This window comes from Rhea pennata, chromosome 2 (genome assembly GCF_028389875.1).
Source record: "Rhea pennata isolate bPtePen1 chromosome 2, bPtePen1.pri, whole genome shotgun sequence".
Taxonomy (NCBI): domain Eukaryota; kingdom Metazoa; phylum Chordata; class Aves; order Rheiformes; family Rheidae; genus Rhea; species Rhea pennata.
In genome coordinates this window covers 106,949,357-106,968,467 of record NC_084664.1, presented here as the reverse complement: position 1 = coordinate 106,968,467, position 19,111 = coordinate 106,949,357, and the positions used below count along the sequence as shown (strand labels likewise).

Below are 19,111 nucleotides of genomic sequence, written 5' to 3'. Positions count from 1 at the left end.
TCTTATATATCATCACTGTGACAGTAATTGTAATAATCACACTTGGTCTGATTCTGACATTTTAATTCATCTTGAGTGTAGGGAAGTGCTCCAAAGTACTTACTTGATCTAAATGAGAGTGCAAGAATCTGACCCAATATTAAATCGAATGTCAAGAATACTTCAGTTGTAAATCTAACACTGCCTAATCAACTGCCCTTTTCTCTCAAAAGGGATATAAACAGAACACCCACAGGCAATTTGACCTTTTCCCTTATGCTGTTTTCTATTTGCTAATGAGCTTCTTTTCCCCTTCCTGAAACAAGTTTGGAGGTAAAAGATATGTTAAGCCAAAGAGTCAAGGGCATGAGCCGATGTTCGTCTAATGATAGTAGAGCACCAGGAGCTGACGGCGATGACATGCAATCCCCCGACCTATTCCACAACATCCTTCTTTTTGTTTCTTTTCCTGTTCCTACAGCTCCAGGTGATTCAGGGTCTCTTATGCTGGTGACAGAAAGCTCCATGCCATAGACTGCCAGCCCTGCAGGGCCAGGCTGGTACAGCCATGTGGCAAGCTTCCAGCTCACTTTCGCATTAGGTTGGGTTCAGGAGTATACTATTCCATGAATAAATGAATGTCTGCATCACAGCAGAAAAGAAGGAAGAAAAGAGAGGGAAATGCCCATAATCTCACTTAAGAGGGCATTACGAACTGAGGGAATAGAGCCAGCCACTGTCAGCACCGGTCATTGTGCAGCCTGCGTTTTCTAGCCTAGCTGTACAGCTTTGTTTCTCTCCACTCCCTGGAAAAGCTGGACAAAACAAAGTTAAAGTAGCGAAACAAAGGAAACTCTTTCTCTCTAATGAGAAATCAATAAAACATTTTTACAAGTGGTAATTGAACATAAATCAAAAGTTTTCCTTCATCCTTCACCTAGGTACTCAATAGATCGGAACACAGACCTGGAGAGATATTTCAATATTGATGCCAACAGTGGAGTCATTACAACTGCCAAGTCTTTGGACAGGGAAACTAATGCTGTTCATAACATCACAGTTTTGGCAATGGAGAGTCGTAAGTAGCATTTTGCAAATTTTATTAGCTGCTTATGTATAGAGCTTCAAGTTTAATTATGATCAGCCATCAAGTGAAAATATGACAATCCAGATAGAAATAACTTGTCTTGCTCGATATAAAAGAAATCTATATGATAGGAAAAAAAAACAGAAATAAAAAGGATTAAATATTTGATCTTTTCTTTGCCTCATGTCCTGTGTAGTCTTTTGACTTCTGAAAAGCAAGTACAAAGGGAGATGAAAAATGTTAAGTCAGGAGTCTGAGACTAAATATCAGGAAAAGTGATATGGAATATGAAGAAGAGGAGTTAACTTACCCTAGAGATAACATGACATTCACTTAGATTTGATCGCTGTTGGTCTACCGTAGAGGATATTTTGTACTTGCTCTCTCTTCTGGTGTAAGTGATTATGTAAGATGAACAATAATGAAGAATCTATGTCCACGAGTATTTGTAACAGGAATTCTGTTATCACAAATTTAAACTTAAAGTTGTTCAGCCATGAACAACATTTTTTTCATGTTGGAAAAAAAAGGGGGATTTTTATGCCTCTTTAGGTTTGATTTGAAGAATTTATTCTTCAAATTTCACCCTTATTGCAGTTCTGTTCAGCTATGATAATAAAGCAATTATAAATTCTCTGACCTACTATTTTAAGAAATTTACAGTCGTCACTTTCAATGAGGTTAATTCCATGTTTAACCTGAATGATAACATTTATGATTTAGTAGCTGTATGAATTTATCTTGTATTCTCAAGACCAGATTTTTGGTCCATCAGTCTGTATGGGAGCCAAAGATTTTCCTGGCTATTAGTAAAACTGAGAGGGCAGCCAAGGGACATGCTTGAAACAAATGAGAATCTTGGAGCATGAGTACTACGTTAGGATGCTTTCATTTACATTCATGGCCAGGCTGGTTTTCAGTAAGCTCAGGTCAGCAGAGGGGAAAGATGGTGTTAGCATTGTTCATCCTGTGTCCTTCGACTTTTTCATATGTGGAATAAGAAAACGGACATTGTAGTCTATGTTTGGATGAATTGCTTTAAAAATGTATAGCATTTAATAAAGTTTGGTAGCAATATCTTAGAGAAAGATAAATATGCATTTGAAGCTTTGTATAGGTTTTCAGTCTGCGCTACTCTGTCTCTAATATCATCACTTTTGGTAAAAAAAATAATGCAATCTTTCTATTTCCTACTCCAAACCAGAAGTGCTAACTAGTAAAATAGATAGAGTATACACTGATGTCTTTTATACTTAGTTTATCACATATATGCTGTGTAAGATTGAATGATGGCATTGAACACTGCATAGATAGCCTATTTTAGCTAGACATGCTTTAATTCAGGAGTATGATTCATATTTAAGGTGTTTGTTATGTTTAGTAATGACAGTGTTAACATACTTAGGTCTGTGTATGCTTTTAATAGCTTGTGATTTCCTGGGGAATGCAGCTTGTTCTTCTTTGTTGTTGTACGCAGCTCAGGGAATTCTCTTTGACTTCTTGATCAACTTGATCAACCTGAATCAAACTGATTTACAACAAAAAATGTGTGTTACACCCATAATGATCATGCTATTCTCAATATGAATAGTGTTATTTTGGCTAAATATACACCAGTGGTGATAGTTTTACATTACCTTGCTTGTTTTCCTTCCAGAGGCTGCAATTCAGTGCTGTGATTAGTGAGTTAGATCATCCCTGAAAGTAAAGTCTCATTGAAGCTGTTGGAAAACATAAACATTGTTTTCAGAAGATCCATCCAAGAGCTTCCTTTGTCTTTCTAGCAGGGATTGTAATTGATTTGGCAGATATATGTCAAAGAAGAATGCAGATGAAAAACACTGACCCAAAGAATAACCTGTAAAGAGCTTTCCTTGCTTGTTTTGTTGGCTTCTTTTTATAGAGAATCCAGCACAGATTGGGAGAGGCTATGTAGCCATCACAATCCTTGACATCAATGACAATGCCCCAGAGTTTGCCATGGAATATGAGACAACTGTCTGCGAAAATGCTCAACCTGGTCAGGTATGGATTGATCTTTTCTGATGTTTATTTTTATTGGCTAGGCAGTCATTCCTTTTGAAAGTCTGTCAGCTTTAAGATAAAATGTAATCAGCTTATGGCAATAAAAATGACACTTTGATGTGCATCACAAACAAATATTCATCAAAACCTAAAAATATCCACCACATACTTCTGATGAGAAAGCTGAAGACATTAAAATTAGAGGTGCAAGGTAGTGTTAAAAGCTCTGGCCTTCCTTGCTGACATAACTGACACACTTTACTAAATTCATCTAATTTTGAATAATGTTAAGAATGCTTACTCCTCCTGATTTTACTGAGAAGTGAAAATCTCAACTCCTAGATGATTCTGAGACCTAAAAGACTACTATTTCTGAAATAAGCACACATTTCTTTCTGTTAGGAAGTACAGGCCATAAGACCTCATGTTCATTAGGGAAATTTATTCCTACCAAACTCTCACTTCCAAGAAATACTAGACACAACTAACTGCATCTGATGTTTGTCCTTGGTGCCTCTCATATTTGGACTTTCCTCTTTGCTTCTTAAGACCTGAGGAAATATACATTGCCTAATTCTCTTGTTTCTCTCCCAGTGAACTAGCAGATGTTTCAACCAAATAGATCCCACATATTCCCTGGGAGACTGTGTGCTTTTCTGCCTTCTCCCAGAATATTGTCTTCTCTGTGGCAGATGCTGTTTATTGCACATTTCAGGATTAGTGTAGAATTTAAATCCTCAGGAGAAAACACTATGACTATTAGCTCATGTTCATGAGAAACATAGATACAGAATAAGAGTGCTCTTACATGAAAAAAATGAAACAAAACAAAACAACCCCCCCAAACCCTAATAACATGCACTGGGCAAGTTGCATAACACACTCTTTTGTAACTGCTTCCTTTCCCTGTGATTAGTCAGAACTTTTAGTTCTGAGTATCCATTCTTTTATGAATTATAAACAATGGTGATACCTTTCTTTAAAGATAGATTTTGATGGAATTTTAGAAAATAAAGCAAGAAAAATGAAAAAATCAGGAAAAGTTAATAATATAATTAGTACCTGCCTATTTTTCTTTCCTTCTTTCCTTTTTTTTTTTTTTTTTTTTTTTTTCTTTTTATTTTAAGGTCAATTAATTAAAAGGCTGAAAAGCATAATCTCAATGTTTACAGTGCAATGTTGATTGCCGCCAGTAATAACTATGAGGGCCAAATTATAGCCATCCAGATGTGCTTCTTCCACTTCTATGTAGTTTATATTTGACTACTATGCTCTTTATATTGCACTGCTAAATACTTTCTATTCCAAACCCTGCTGAATGACAGGACATAAGCCTCTCACAGACCCTACAGAGCATTGTTTTTTTGTTAATTAAATTCAGTTACAGGGAAAGCAAGAGAAAGAGTCACATTTTGATTTTAATATTATCTGTATACTTTTAGGAAATCAGAAAACCAGAGCGTATTATGAGTAGGAGTTAAGAGTTGATACTTTAACATCAATAGAAGGGTTACAACGTATACTGTGTGTACATATTTACATTCCAAACACTAAAAACTCAACGTATCTTAAAACAGGTCATCCAGAAAATCAGTGCAATTGATAAAGATGACCCACCAAATGGTCATCAGTTCTACTTCAGTTTAACAGCGGAGGCAGCAAATAACCACAATTTTACACTGCAGGACAACAAAGGTAAGAATGAATACAAATGTGACAGGACATTTGGCTGGGTAAATATTCACTATCAACACTTTTCATTTTGAAAATATAGCGGTGATTATCATCTACATAAACCTCCATTCTGGTAAGGACTTAAATTTAAGTACAATCAGCCTCCAAAGTAATTTTATCTGTAGATTATCTGTCAAGTGGATGAAGCTGTTGTTTGAATCATTTAAAGCCTTGAGCCAAACAAAGAAGCTTCAAATCCTACTTTTTTTTTTCAGAAGTCACTCTTTTCATGTTTTTTCCCTTGTATTTATAGGTTTTTATCTAAATTAGATTTCACCTTGGGGCAATGACTGAAAAATGTCCAGGACTTAATGTTTTATTAATATAACTCAGGGTATGAAAAATGAGCACATGGTAAAATGAGAGTTTTTTTTTTTTTTTTTTTTTTTTTTTTTTTTTTAGGAAAAAAAATTCTTTTCACTAAGTATACCATCTACTGAAAAATGCTTTTTAAAATGAAAGCTACCTACAATATTTGCGTAAACTTCATATGACTATTTCCCTAAAGACTTATGTAGACTCCCATTGACTTCACCTATCTATTAGTTAAAATATCCGAGAACACACTTCCAATCAGTGTTCTCATTACCACATTGTATAGCATGACAGCTGGGCATGTGTCAGTCAGTTTAACTAATAACTGAAGCAAATAGAAGAAAAAGATACTGCCTCTTTCATTGCTCTTTATGTATCGGCACTACCCAGAGTTACAAAGTCATTGCTATTAATAAAGTAAGAAAAATAGACATATGTTAAATTAAAGGGCACTGTTTGTACAGATGGACTTTGAACAACATTCAGGCTTCAATACTTCTCCAGTCCTGCATAACAATAAAACTAAGCATAAGAGCTCTCAATATTTATTGCCTTATTCTGCGCGCAGTTAGTGATGTGCTTAATCTTCTTCCTACGAGTAACTTAACGTTACAAGCTAAAGACTGTATTAGCAATAATGATCAAAATAAAAATAAAAAAATAGAATAAGTTTCTGTTCACAACTCTGATATTGGTGGAAGTACTGCGAAGTATTTAATGAAAAGATAGGCACTGTTCCAAAGAACTTAAATTCATGAACCATCACAATACATCCTTCGCATTGCTGGTAAAATCAATGGTGTTACAAAACAAACCAGTAGTTGCCTGTTTTGATATTGTTCAGTTTTATACATATCTCATGTTATGGTGCTAAGTGCAACAGTGTTTGTATACCTAGACAGATGTTAAAATATATATGATATCTATACAGGACTATATATTTGTCTATAAATTGATAGATAAATAGATAGTCAGACAGACAGAAAGAAAGATCAGCTGACTGACTGACTTACTGATTGACTCACTAGGCTTTTTTATAAATTCTAGGAGATGCATCTCCCTACATCTTAGGAGCTGACAACCTGCATTATACACTGAAATTTGCACAGATTTTCTACAGCATGTCGACTAAAAAGTTGACCTAACTCAGAACAGAAATGAAGCACACATCTTAGCTTGATTATATTAATTCTCTTATTGATTTTGATGGAATATTTACCAAATGTTTGTCAGAAGACCCCAAAGATACACTTTGAAAATAATGGTGTTCATTTCACACTATAATAAAATCTTTCTGTGTTGTTCTTAACTTGTATAATCTTAAAGTAGGAAAAAGTGTGAGATAGAAAACATTTTTTTCCTGATAACTGCTAGTTTTAGTATTATTTAAAAGATTTAACTAAAATATAAGTTTGTATCAAAATGATATAGTCAGTTTTTGATTAGCCAGGCATTTGATGACTTCAGTCAGCAGCCATAAGGAAATAATACCCATTTCTTACTTCTGTAATACCAAAGTTAAAATTAGAGACTGATTATGGCATCTATTTGTGTGGCTTACCGAAGCTTTTAAACCCCATCTTTGTTTGCTTAGTAGGTATTAATCACATTTCAGCTATTTTGTTCTTTCATTATCATGACAGAGAGGAAATCTTTTTATTTTTTTTATAGAAAATTACCTGAGATGTGATTAGCAACTTTAGAGAAATGGATGGAAATACGTGAGTAAGCCATCCATAGAGGTTACAAGTGTGAATCTATACATATTCTTGTTCTCTTTCAGATTCCTAACTCAGCTGAGACTGAAAACAAGTGCATGTCTTTTTAACATGTGCAATACCTGTGTTTGTGCATAAATTGGACTTTTTTGCATCTGGAATAAGCATTTGTTTTCAGAGCTTATTCCTCATGAATAAGTTCATCATTTCCATTAAAATATTACCTAATTTGTGAATAATTGAAACAGATTTTTGGAAATTAGAGCTGAATTATGTATATAGATATTTAATCTGATCATTGAAGGGCGATTTTTCTTCTCCTCTTCTCTTACAGTGATCTCATCTTCAACTATGCATCTAGACTGTGGAACTGTGAGCATAATTAAAATCTAACAGAATTCCACAATTTTGAAACAATCCTTAGTGAAAATGAGAAATCTTTATATGATTTGTATGATTAGGAATTTGCTTAACTGAGTATGAATTCACTGCTGATCCTATTTCTGCAACTCCAAAAATGTATGAACAGGAAAGAAAAGTTCATTAAAATAATATAAGTGTTTATAGTCTTTTAAGTGAAAGGTTGTGTTATTTATGGACTTGTATTTTAGATAGACTATATATTTTACATTTTCATTCATCTGTTTAGATAACACTGCAACAGTGCTAACCAGAAGAAATGGGTTCCGGAGACAGGAACAATCTGTTTTCTACTTGCCAATATTCATTGTGGACAGCGGATCACCTTCGCTTAGTAGCACTAACACCCTCACCATCAGAGTCTGTGACTGTGATGCAGATGGTATTGCTCAGACGTGCAATGCGGAGGCATACATCTTGCCTGCAGGACTTAGCACTGGAGCTCTGATAGCAATACTGGCTTGTGTCTTGACGTTGCTAGGTACGTCTTCTTACTATTACTGTTAATTTCTATTCAATTTATAGCAAAATAAAAAAAAAAGGAAAAAAGTTAAGCTGCTTCCAATTATATCTATAAAATAATATTAGAAGGAAAATGATCAGTTACATCAGCTATAACAGTTCAGAGATAGACAATGCAGGTGAAACAGCAAGCTTATGCAAATATTTCTCTTGTTTAACATAGCTGGTCATTTTCAGATTACTCACTGTATAATCCATATCAGTGTGTGCTTCCTTTTAGAGATATAACTTTTTAAAAATATCTTTTGATTTGTAAAGAACAAAAGACATACAAAAATGCAACAGATGTAATTTATGGATGGGAATCACTGTATTTAATTGAACATCTATATCTTCTGCATAGTTAGCACAATTGTTAGCACAACTGGATTTTATGTTATGCAGTGAAACTGTAACTAGATAAAAGACAGGGAGAGCAACCGGTTTGAAAATAATGGAACTGTGTCAAGAGACTAATTTGGTTAGCATTTATCAACAAGTCCAGGTCTGAGAGTAAAGATGAAGGATCATATGCACCTGCAGGATGCAAATAAGCAGAGCTGCATTTTTATTTATTGTTAGAAAGATCTCATTATATATAACTCAATTCAGCATGCAAGAATTTTCCTGTGTGTTCTTATCTATGGAGAGATTAGTGTATTCCCTGAGTGCATACACCAGCTTTAAGGAAAAGGGAAGACAGTAGTGTTCTCAAATTTTTATAATCCCAGTGATCTGCCACTGTTAATTAAGTAATTTTCATAGGTGAGAACAAATGATTTTTTTTTATCCACAGTTTTCTTCATGACTATATTTCAATCACATAGTGACTTTTATTTGCATCACTGTAGGACATTAAGAAGAAGTTTTAATTTTGATATGAACATTTCTAAAGTGATATATATATATAAAAAAAGTGGGCCCAGCCTTCATAAGGATGTATTTGTAGGACCAAAACTGAAACAGAATCTTCCTTCATCATCGTTACAGAATAAGAAAAGAACATTACCTCTACAGTGAGCTTACATATAGCAAACTCAATGTCTGTATATGGCAGATGGCATTTCCATGGTTTTCCAGGTTTGTGGCAGAAAGAATCATGCGACTGTTTAAACTCACTTAACATATGGTTAGGCTTAGGTAGTGACAGGGTTAAAGGAGAAATGAGACCAAATGACTATCAACAATGTTAACGAAAATTTCTGTGCACAATCTTTCTAGCAGCATTTCTAGGCCAGTAATACTCCCCAATGAACATTATTTGGACAAGTAGCTAACTGATGTGGTTTAAAAAGATATTTAATGTTAGATCTTTTTCTGGTATCAAGTGGCATCGAACAATTGACATTAATGGAGTGCCATCCATTTAAAACACTGGTTGGTCCAGAGTAAAGAAGTGTTCTGCAATAATAGCAATCTATTTCATCCCCAGATTAAATACCACTATTTCTTTTATAAAAACAAATGGAGTTGCTGAAACATATGTAAGAAGTTACTATAAATTACAAGATAACTTGGTCTATGCATGTGCTTTTCTTAAATAGGAGCCATATTTCTCAGGGAAAAGCATTCAGTGGAGACCCAACAAGTTGCCAGGCAATAACTTTTTTTTTTTTTTTTTTCCTACTCAGTACGGTAGGGTTCAAATACAACCAATTGGATAACCTGAGTTTTTATTCCAGTCACTTTTACACTGTGCAGAACAAGAATTTGGTAAAGAGCTAAGGACAAGCACTCTGGATATAGTGTCTAGCAAATGTCCTGTGCCCTGAAGAGGAATCTGGTAGACGACCACCTTTGACACTGATTTTAGTTGTCAAAGAATTGGATTTCCAAATTTGACTACCTGAATGTGTCATCATTGTTTTTCCAAATAGATATTTGTATGTGCTCCCATCACTTTCTTCTTAAGCAGTCCCTTTTTGGTACTGCAATTCAAAACTGCAAGCACTCTTTAGGCTATGTTTATTTTGTAGGCTAACCCTGGCTTTGAATCCTGCATCTTGGTTTTGCATCCTGCTGCTGTAGTGTGCCCAGCTAGGTATCAGTCTCAGCAGGGCAAAGGTGTCTAAGCACTACTGCTGCCCAGTGAGAGCCCCAGTCAAGTCCTGTTGCTCTTCTGGTGCCAGAGTCTTTCTTCTCCTCCTGTTCCTAGAAGTAAGTTCCTGAGATCAGCTGAATGGTAGTGCTGCTATGAATTTTCCTTCTCCCCCTTCCCTCCATTCCTGAGAGAAATCCTGAAGTTCTCTGCATAAAAAACAGGCTTCAGGCTATTAGCAAACGGCATCAGAACTGAGACCAAGGGATGTGCCTCTTCACATAAGTCAGTGAATTTATCAGTCTTTATCAGTGAATAGAGGAGACAGGCTACAGGACCAAAAGAAGGTTTCTGACCCAAGCTTAATATGCAGTGCAAATGCAGTCATGTAGAAGAAGCTTGACAATATCATCTCAGTGTGATTCCCAGTTGCAAAGAGAGGAAGGGATGAGATGTGCATAAATGTCAGGAATGCATGCATTCTGGCACTAGATCCTGAATTCGCAGCAAACTCTTATCTTCTTAAAGTAGTATCACATTCATTGTTACTAGTTCTTGCTCTGTACGCCCTTTTGTCTAAGAAATAGGTGTTTGTCTCTATCAAGATTCTGACTGCTTCGGTGGAATTAGTTACTGTTATTATTTTTACTTTTTGTTCAATTTTAATGAGCATTGACAGTAAGAAGGAAGACTTACTAAATTTTACTATTTCATTACAATTAAATATAGCATGCTTGGTGTGGTCATTTTTTTTCCCCCGGAAGTAAAATAGTTTTCAGAAGTCAACAACATTTTACCAAAGTTTTCCTCTTTCCTCAAACTGACTGATGGAGATTAAGTTCTAAATTTTATTCCATAAGAAAGCTTCAGAACTTTGTTAACTACTCAGAAAATCTTTATAATTATTTATTTTGAAGTTGGACTGTGTCTTAAAGAAAAAAAGTCTTTACAATTTATTCTATAAAAACAGATGAAAAGAGTAATAATAATGTGCAGGGAATTTAGAATGTACATAAGTTTTAGAGAAGTAAATAGGAGCTTTTTCAACTCCTCTGAAAATTATATGATAATTTACTTCCAGGTAATTTGTTTTTCAGTTAACATCTTCTAGACACAGTAATTGCTTTTATAATAATTATGTAGCATAAAGTATGTATGTAAAATCACATAAAAAAGAATTTTCACCTGCAGATAAACCAATCATATTTAAGAACATGACATCATGCTCTTTCATGTTTTTTGTCTTCCATGCTTCTAAATATAAACTATTAGTACCACCCATTTTCTTAAAGAAAGCCGCCTCTTAGTCTGGCACTAGATTTTACAACTTAATAATACATTGATTAAATTTCAAAATATAGATTCAAATTATTACTTTGTCGATTGAAAGATAGAGAATTCATTATTATCATCATTATACCTATAAGACCCTAATTAAATTAGCATACATCTAATTGCATGATTAGTAAACAAGAAGAAGCAGTCCCAGTCCTAAGGACCTTATTCTAAGTATTTAAGATAGTCACAGGATGTGACAATCTAGTATGTGGAAATTTTTACCTTATATTTAAAAATTAATAAATTATGAATTGTTTAATTTTGGGGTATCAAAATTGAGACCTTTAAAAGGTCATTGATGCAATGCAGAACTTGTTTTGTAGGGTGATACATCTCCCAGGATGTACAGAAAATCTGAGTCTATTTAGGTCACTCAGTCTGGACATTCAAAGATTAGTTACTTTGAAAATGATAATCCAAGCTGATTAAGCAACAGTTAAATATGAAGGTTGTTAACTAGGAATTAAATACAGAGTTCCTTAGTTTTAGCTGTAATCCCCAAATCTCATCTGACTGTAGCAATGAGGAGGTATGAATAAATAAGCTATAAGCATGCTGCTTAGAGGGCTGAGGTATCGTTTTCAGCTTTATGACTCATGACTCACCTAGGGCATAAACCAATGTGCTTATTTGCTCACAGCTGATGTGGCTTATTGTTATAGTAAATGCCAGACTTAGGGATGTAGTATATGTGCGGTAATGATCCTGCTTGGGTTTAACTCTGCTCCTTTCTGCTTAGTTCTGCCTGTGGTCTTCCTTTTTGGGCTGTCTCAGGGCTAGGATGACTTCTTTACAGCAGTGATGTAGCGGTTGCCTTGAGCGCAAAAGGAAACATTAAAACAGAGGAACATACTCAGGAAGCGGAACTAAATCGGATTTTGCACCGGATGATACTAAAGTGGAAATTTAATAGTATTTCTATAAAAACGTGCTGCAAAATGGCAAAACAAGAATCAGTTCTTGCATTTAAAGGTGTTTGTTTAGAAACTGATTTAGATAAACAGAAATTACCAATATTACGGTTATAGTTAAATTGACAGAAAGATACAACTAGGTTTTATCTCAGCTAATACACACATGAGGAAAAGAATTCTCTAGACTATTTTACCTGTGAGACAAAATCAACCTTTCTAACAATCCAGTTAATGCTCAACAAAACATTATTATAGATTTATTTCTATTAATTCTGGTTATTCATTTTTAATAAATTGATACTTTTAAAATCAGTTATTTTATTTATTTGTTAAATGGTATATGAAACATGAAATTAGCTTGGCCATTTCAACTCTGCAGCATGAATGTGGCATCCTAATATGGAGCCAAACTAACGACCTCAATGTATAATATGTGCGTCCCTACAATTTTTTGACTGTGTTTTATTTCTGCTCTGAAAGGCTTAAAATTTGGTTTGCTAGATGTTCATCCAGACACTACTTACAGCCTTGATACCAGCTTTTGTGATAAATGTAGGCACGGGGAATGAAAAAAAGGGCGATTTAAAGAGAAATGAATAAACTTTAAAATCATTTGCACTTGTTTTAGATATCAGTGCAATTTGTTCTGGACTTGTATTTATCTCTGCATTTCCTGCAATGCTGGGAAAGCTTTGTTCATTTAGAGGTTAAATATTATTGGCCATAGCCATTGGAAAATTAGAAATTAATAATCTCATAAAGCCACCTAAATGCTAAAATATTTAACCTTTAGAAAGATTTCATATTTTTCTTGGCTTCAAGAAAGTGTGAGATGTACAAGGCATACTACATAAAACATTCATTTTGTCTTGATTTTTATTGCACCTCCAGGCAGACCTTCCTACTAAGTTTTATATTTTTCACTTATTAGCAGGTATTTAACTCTCAAAATGAAGTCTGTTAAGAATGACAGCGGTGTAAAAACACATTTACACTTGAGTAAAGGAAATGATTAGCTGCTTATTACATGACAATAAAAATTGTGACAGTAAATGTTAAAAATAATAAAAAATTAAAAGTTCTGTCAAAAGTAACCTAAGCTTAGGTGCAGATTTGTACTGTCAGCAACCTAATTTGTCTTTCACTTAAAAATATCTTTTATTATAAAGAAATCTGATAAGATTCTGGTTAGAATGAAGAGCAAATGTTTTTATGATGGCAATTTTATGTTCTGTGTTCTATAATTTACAGCTCAATTTATGTTATACTAATATCAAAATATTTTGAAATTGCACAAAAGTCCCTTTAAAGGTCAAAATTCTGTATTCTCAGACTGCTTTATAAGTGTTATTCAAACCAACATGCCCCATACTGGTGGCTCCTGAATTCAGTCAGGGGGATGCTATGGGGAAGAAAAGAAATGAAGTAGCTGATGTGGCAATAATTTACAGTCACAAAGCGTCTGCTAATAGATGGATCATTAGATATGTTCCTTGTAGCTACCTCCTCTCCCTCGCCCTCCTAAAAAAAGAAAAAAATATTGCCTCAGATTGCCTATTTGTCAAAACCGTCAGGAAAATACGAACTTGTTCCAACTAAAAAAAAAAAAAAAAAAAAAAATTTGCAGAAGACTTGTCCTTAAGTTCAGCTTATGTTTTAATCTGTTCTAAACAGTAGCACAATATTTGAGGAAGAATGATACAGGTTTCAACACATACAATATCTGAATGCCGGATTTATTCTAACAAAGTGATTCTCATGTTAAATCATTCTTACTTATGACTAGATTGATACTGATTTTAAAAATTCCTCCATGAAAGAAAGGCTTTTGAGAATGATAGTCATACAATATATAATTTATGGAGGACACTTATGAGACTACTTAAGGACAGCTCAAGCTTAATTAACCTTTTATTTTTGAGAAGTTTTTATAGCATTCAGTAGGGATAGAGTACTCTAAGTAAAGAATGTAAACCTGAAACATGTAAATTATATAATCACATATTCTTAAGACTAAAAACAAACATTAAATCAGAACAGATTATTTGAGTATGGAAGGACACTCATTTTTTAATGTACTGCTATTTCTACAGTAATAGCAAAGCATTCTTTTTTCTAGGAGCATCATTAACTCAGCAAATGTTATCCAGATGCTACAGTATAATATTAATTATTTTTAGGAGAATGAATAACACTCCATCATGTCCTACATATGGATACAATATTAATATTACTTGTTCCATGTTTTGTGTGTCAGAAATGCTGTTTCTCTACCAAAACCGTACTTGAAAAAGAGGATCCTAAAATTAGTTCCTCCTGGTTCTTTTGGCTGTCCCTGTAGTTTAATACAAGCTTTCAAACTGAAAGAAGAAACTTTAAGGATTAGAATATAAAATAATTACTTTTCATAGCACTGGTTGATCTAGTAAATTCTAGCCCTAGTAATTCTCGCTGGACATAGTACGTAAGACTGTAGCACCATCCTTTGCATTTTAAAGGGAAGTATTTTCTAATATAGAGATACTTTTAATCCATGAACTAAAAGAGTCTTATTTCACACACAGTTTAACAGTTCAGAGTTCTCCAATTTAGGAACGGTATTTTTTATCAGAGAATTGCCATCTTCTTTAATTCAGTCATTTCTCAAACTGTGATTGTTAAATTCTGTTCAGTTACTTTATGAATGTGTTTTTACTGCTTGGGCTATTGAGAGTTCAGAAAAAGGTCCTTTTTTTATTATTTCATGGCTATGAGATTGTAATATTCAGAGTGAACCAGTCCTAAAATTTATGTTTAGCAGATAGCATAGGATATAGAATTAGAGATGAAGACATTAATTCAGAATGGCTTTGGAAATAGATTCTTTAACATCTAAAAAGCTCTTCGTTTAAAAGCCATTTTAGAATCTACTAGTAATTTGAAATCTAACTGCATAAATTGCCTGATGTTTCCTTGGGTCTTTAGCATATAAGTTAATAAAAGTTTCCAACACTAGGGAAAACATGTTCCAACTTTAGCATTGCTCAAACTCAGGTCTTTTTATGTTCCAGTTCTTGTCTTGCTGATCGTCACCATGAGGCGACGGAAAAAAGAGCCCCTTATTTTTGATGAAGAGAGAGATATCAGAGAAAACATTGTGAGGTATGATGATGAGGGTGGTGGAGAGGAAGATACAGAGGCTTTTGACATGGCTGCCTTGAGGAACCTCAACATCATCCGAGATACCAAGACGAGAAGGGATGTGACGCCCGAGATTCAATTCTTGAGCAGACCGACATTTAAAAGCATCCCAGACAACGTCATTTTTAGGGAGTTTATCTGGGAGAGACTAAAAGAAGCGGACGTGGACCCGTGCGCCCCTCCGTACGACTCCCTGCAGACATATGCCTTTGAGGGGAACGGCTCCGTGGCGGAGTCGCTCAGCTCGTTAGATTCCATCAGTTCAAACTCTGATCAGAATTACGATTACCTCAGTGACTGGGGCCCTCGTTTTAAACGCCTCGCAGATATGTATGGCACTGGACCAGACTGCTTATACTCATAGCCTTGGACCCTTCCTTTGAAAATGCACTGAAGAATACTAAAACATAAAAAACTCAACTGTACGGACTGAAGAGAGTTGTACATATTTCTCCATTTTTAACCGGTTAGGTTTTTTTTGCCTTGGTGAAACATATTGTCATTAGACTTGTCCTAGGGACTGCACTGACCACACAGAATCTGAGCATTTGATGGCATTTTTGATAAAATGAAATGCTCAGCCACGTTCAAATAGATAGCAACCCTCAGGTACCTGCAGAGGCAACTGACTTCCAGGGGTAGGTAGCACGCTGTGACCTCAACGAGCCAATGACACTCTGTAGATGCCTTCACACTCCTGCTATATCTAGAAGGCAGAGTCTCTTATCAGAGATAAGTGTAAGAAGAAACAAATCAACAAATCTAATATGTCATTCAATGCAACATTACAATATAAGATATTTACAAATTCAACTTTTTTGACAAATTTTCTTTGCTGTGTTGCACGCAGCTTGCTAGGTCAAAAACAGGAAGACAGATACAAAACAGACAAAAGCACAGGAGATCATTTTTTAATTGTTCTTGCTAGTCCTTGGAGCTATTTAATTGGAAGTCTCTGTAAGTTCCTAGGTAATTTTATGAAAAATTACATTTTTTACTATGGAATCCTGCAATGTTTGTCATCGACTTACCAAAGTAGTTTATAAACCCCATAAAATAAGAAATATGGAAGGGTAGTCTTAAAGATGAAAAAATATTTGATGCCCATGTAAGTACAGAAAAAAGTTGCTATCTATTTGCTATTTTTTTATTATCTCTTCTGATTTGTACAGGAGAATTTATCCTTTTTTATTATTATTTGACATAAAGTGTTATATTTATTTTGGAGCTCCAATTTCCACTAAATTCAGGTCCATTTTATTGCCTCATAGTATTAGATCTGTCAGAACGTGCTGATTTTTCTCCAGTCTCAGATAAATGTAGGAAATGAAGCATGGAAATGGAGAAATTACAGTAAAGCAATCGAGCCCACCATTCATCTCTCAGAAAGGAGAACAGCTACAAGGACATGCAGTCGTTCTTCTGAGCCAGTACAAAGTCTGAGACATTTAAATAAAATATTTGTACACTGCATTTTTGGAAAGAAGACTACAGAGGTAGCTGGGAGCATCTTTAATGCAAGATTTAGTTTTCAAGGTCAAACATCCTATATGCTTCGAAGACTTTAAACACCCAGCTTCCCCCCTTCCCCTTCTCTTTTGCTGCTGATGAATCACAGTAAAAGACTCACTTAAATTTCTTTCATATGTTAAGCAATGTAATGCTATTAACTCCAGTATCCATCTTTAGATCCTGCTGCACATAGATATTTTCCCCCAAAGGAGTTAACTTCACTACACATAATTTCTACACTGATTCAGGAGTGCCCAAACAGAAGGACAACTGCTGTCAGTTAAAATACTGTATGATTTTGAAGTAGGATTTCTTAGAATAAGACAACTTTTTTATGATTATGATGATATTTATACTTCATCTTTCATGATTTATTATTAGATAATAAGGCATATATTAAAGTAACAATAGTGTTTTTTGAATATTCTTTCAGATTGTTTTGTTTTAGATGATCCGTAGATGAGTTGCTAAGTCAGACTCTGCTCCTGCAAACTTAATGACTTGACTTGCCTATGATTACTGAGAGGCATATGTAAGTGTTTGCAGGACTGGGCCTATGTCTGTGAATTGAAGGTACTCCATAAAGGATGATGCTCACTCTAAAAGTGCTTCTTTCTGAAAAAAAAAAAAAAAAAAGAAAGAAAAAGAAAAGAAAAAGAAAAGGAAAAGAAAAGAAAAGAAAAGAAAAGAAAAAAAAAGAATCTTTGATGAAAAATCCTACTGTACGGGTGACAAAAAGCTGGAATTTTGGAAATTATCATTAAGGCGTCGTAATTTTTGCAACCCGGCACTCTCAATTAAATATGTGAAAGTGGCCTTCAGCTTCATCAGAGAAAAACAAAATAATTTTAATCATCTACAACATGGAAATTTAATTTGAGTTACATTTTGGTAGACAATCATTGTTTCATAATTCAGTAGATTTGCTTCTAGTTGTATCAAATTATATATATATATATATATGTATGTATGTATGTGTATATATATATATATATATATATATATATGACGGATTTTGTAATGGAACTGAAAGATATTGCCCATGACTTTTAGTCACATATGTAAGCTTTTCAATAAAAATAAAAATAAAAAAGAAAATATGCAAACTGTATGTAGTTCAATGAGAGTGAAATGTGCTGCAGGAGTTAAGCAGGTATTAAACCAGAAAGGTGCTGAGAGAACAGTTTCATATAAATCTCCTTGTTGTTTGTGGAAAGATAATTCCTGCATCTGGATTAAGATGTCAAAAGTGCTGATTTTAGCACATAATGCTCAAAGGAGATTTAAATGTAGTTTAGAGTAAACAGCACAATTCCCTTGCTTTTCCATCATCTCCTACATTTGTAAAAAACAACAAGCTCCTCTGTTTTGAAAATATGTTATCTTTTCATATTTTCTATGGAAAGAAATTCATTTCACTCTGCTTAATGGCATAAAAATTCTTTGTTTTCTGTTGCGCAATTCTAAAATAATCCAGTAAGCTTGTTGCTATACTACATATCCTTACCTACTGACGTATTATATAGTAAGAAAGATGAAAATTCTTTATATTTGATGAAAGATGTTACTAGGTACATATATATGGTATACATATTAGATATTCTATATAATGCTCTTCAAAAATTAGCATGAATGCAGGTTTTCAGTTTATAATTTGATTTAAATTCCTTACTTTTGTGTCATAAAGAATATTCTACTGATCAAATAATGTGAAATATAAGAACTCTTATTTTTTGTCCATTTCAGAATAATTGTGGAATTATTTGAACATATTTAATAATTATTATTATTATTATTTTATTTTCTGAAGAGTTACAATATTTACCTACAGGCCATAAAAATCTTCCTTAAAAAATATGACAAACATCCCAACCACTTTCATCTTATAGTGAAATATCATCACTCTTTTCTTCCACCAAATCACAATTGAATAGGATTTTTAAAATTAAGTTTTCCATTTTCCTTTGGAAAGGATACTACAAACAAAATTAAGATAAAGTTTTCCCATATGAAGAAAATTAAAGACATGAATACTACATTAACCAATGTAAGATTGACTGAATTCAATAGAGTTACATAAATCTATAACACAGTTCTTCTTAAGCCTAATAGTTATGATGCTGAGTTGATACAATCACTCCAGGACTTATAAAATTTCATACCAGTTGAAACCTCTCCTTCCTCCAGTAAATTAAGAATAAAAAATTATATTGCTTCTATCTTGCCTGTTCTTTTTTAAATTGTTTTGAGGGGGAAGGACACTCTTAGGAATTTCCTTTTGAAGTGCTAAGGTGTCATTTCTCAATTATTTGTCCCTGTCAGTCCTTCAGGCATAGACACTCATTAAGAA

The 19,111-nt window shown here is 34.0% G+C and overlaps 1 protein-coding gene across 3 annotated transcripts in view; it reads left to right on the top strand.

The window, feature by feature from the left end:
• Nucleotides 1-17,348, top strand: part of LOC134136312 (cadherin-7) — a 70,529-nt gene extending 53,181 nt beyond the window's left edge. Inside the window, exons 7-12 of one of the 3 annotated variants that reach the window (XM_062568110.1) lie at nt 921-1,057; nt 2,970-3,091; nt 4,669-4,786; nt 7,508-7,759; nt 8,436-8,447; nt 15,120-17,348. In XM_062568110.1, coding sequence (XP_062424094.1) covers nt 921-1,057; nt 2,970-3,091; nt 4,669-4,786; nt 7,508-7,759; nt 8,436-8,447; nt 15,120-15,613 — 1,135 coding nt within the window. In that variant the 3' untranslated portion in view covers nt 15,614-17,348. Of the gene's footprint in view, nt 1-920; nt 1,058-2,969; nt 3,092-4,645; nt 4,787-7,507; nt 7,760-8,435; nt 8,448-15,119 lie in introns of all 3 variants that reach the window. The other 2 variants (XM_062568109.1, XM_062568108.1) reach the window with 2 other exon arrangements.
• The last annotated feature ends 1,763 nt before the right edge of the window (nt 17,349-19,111 follow it).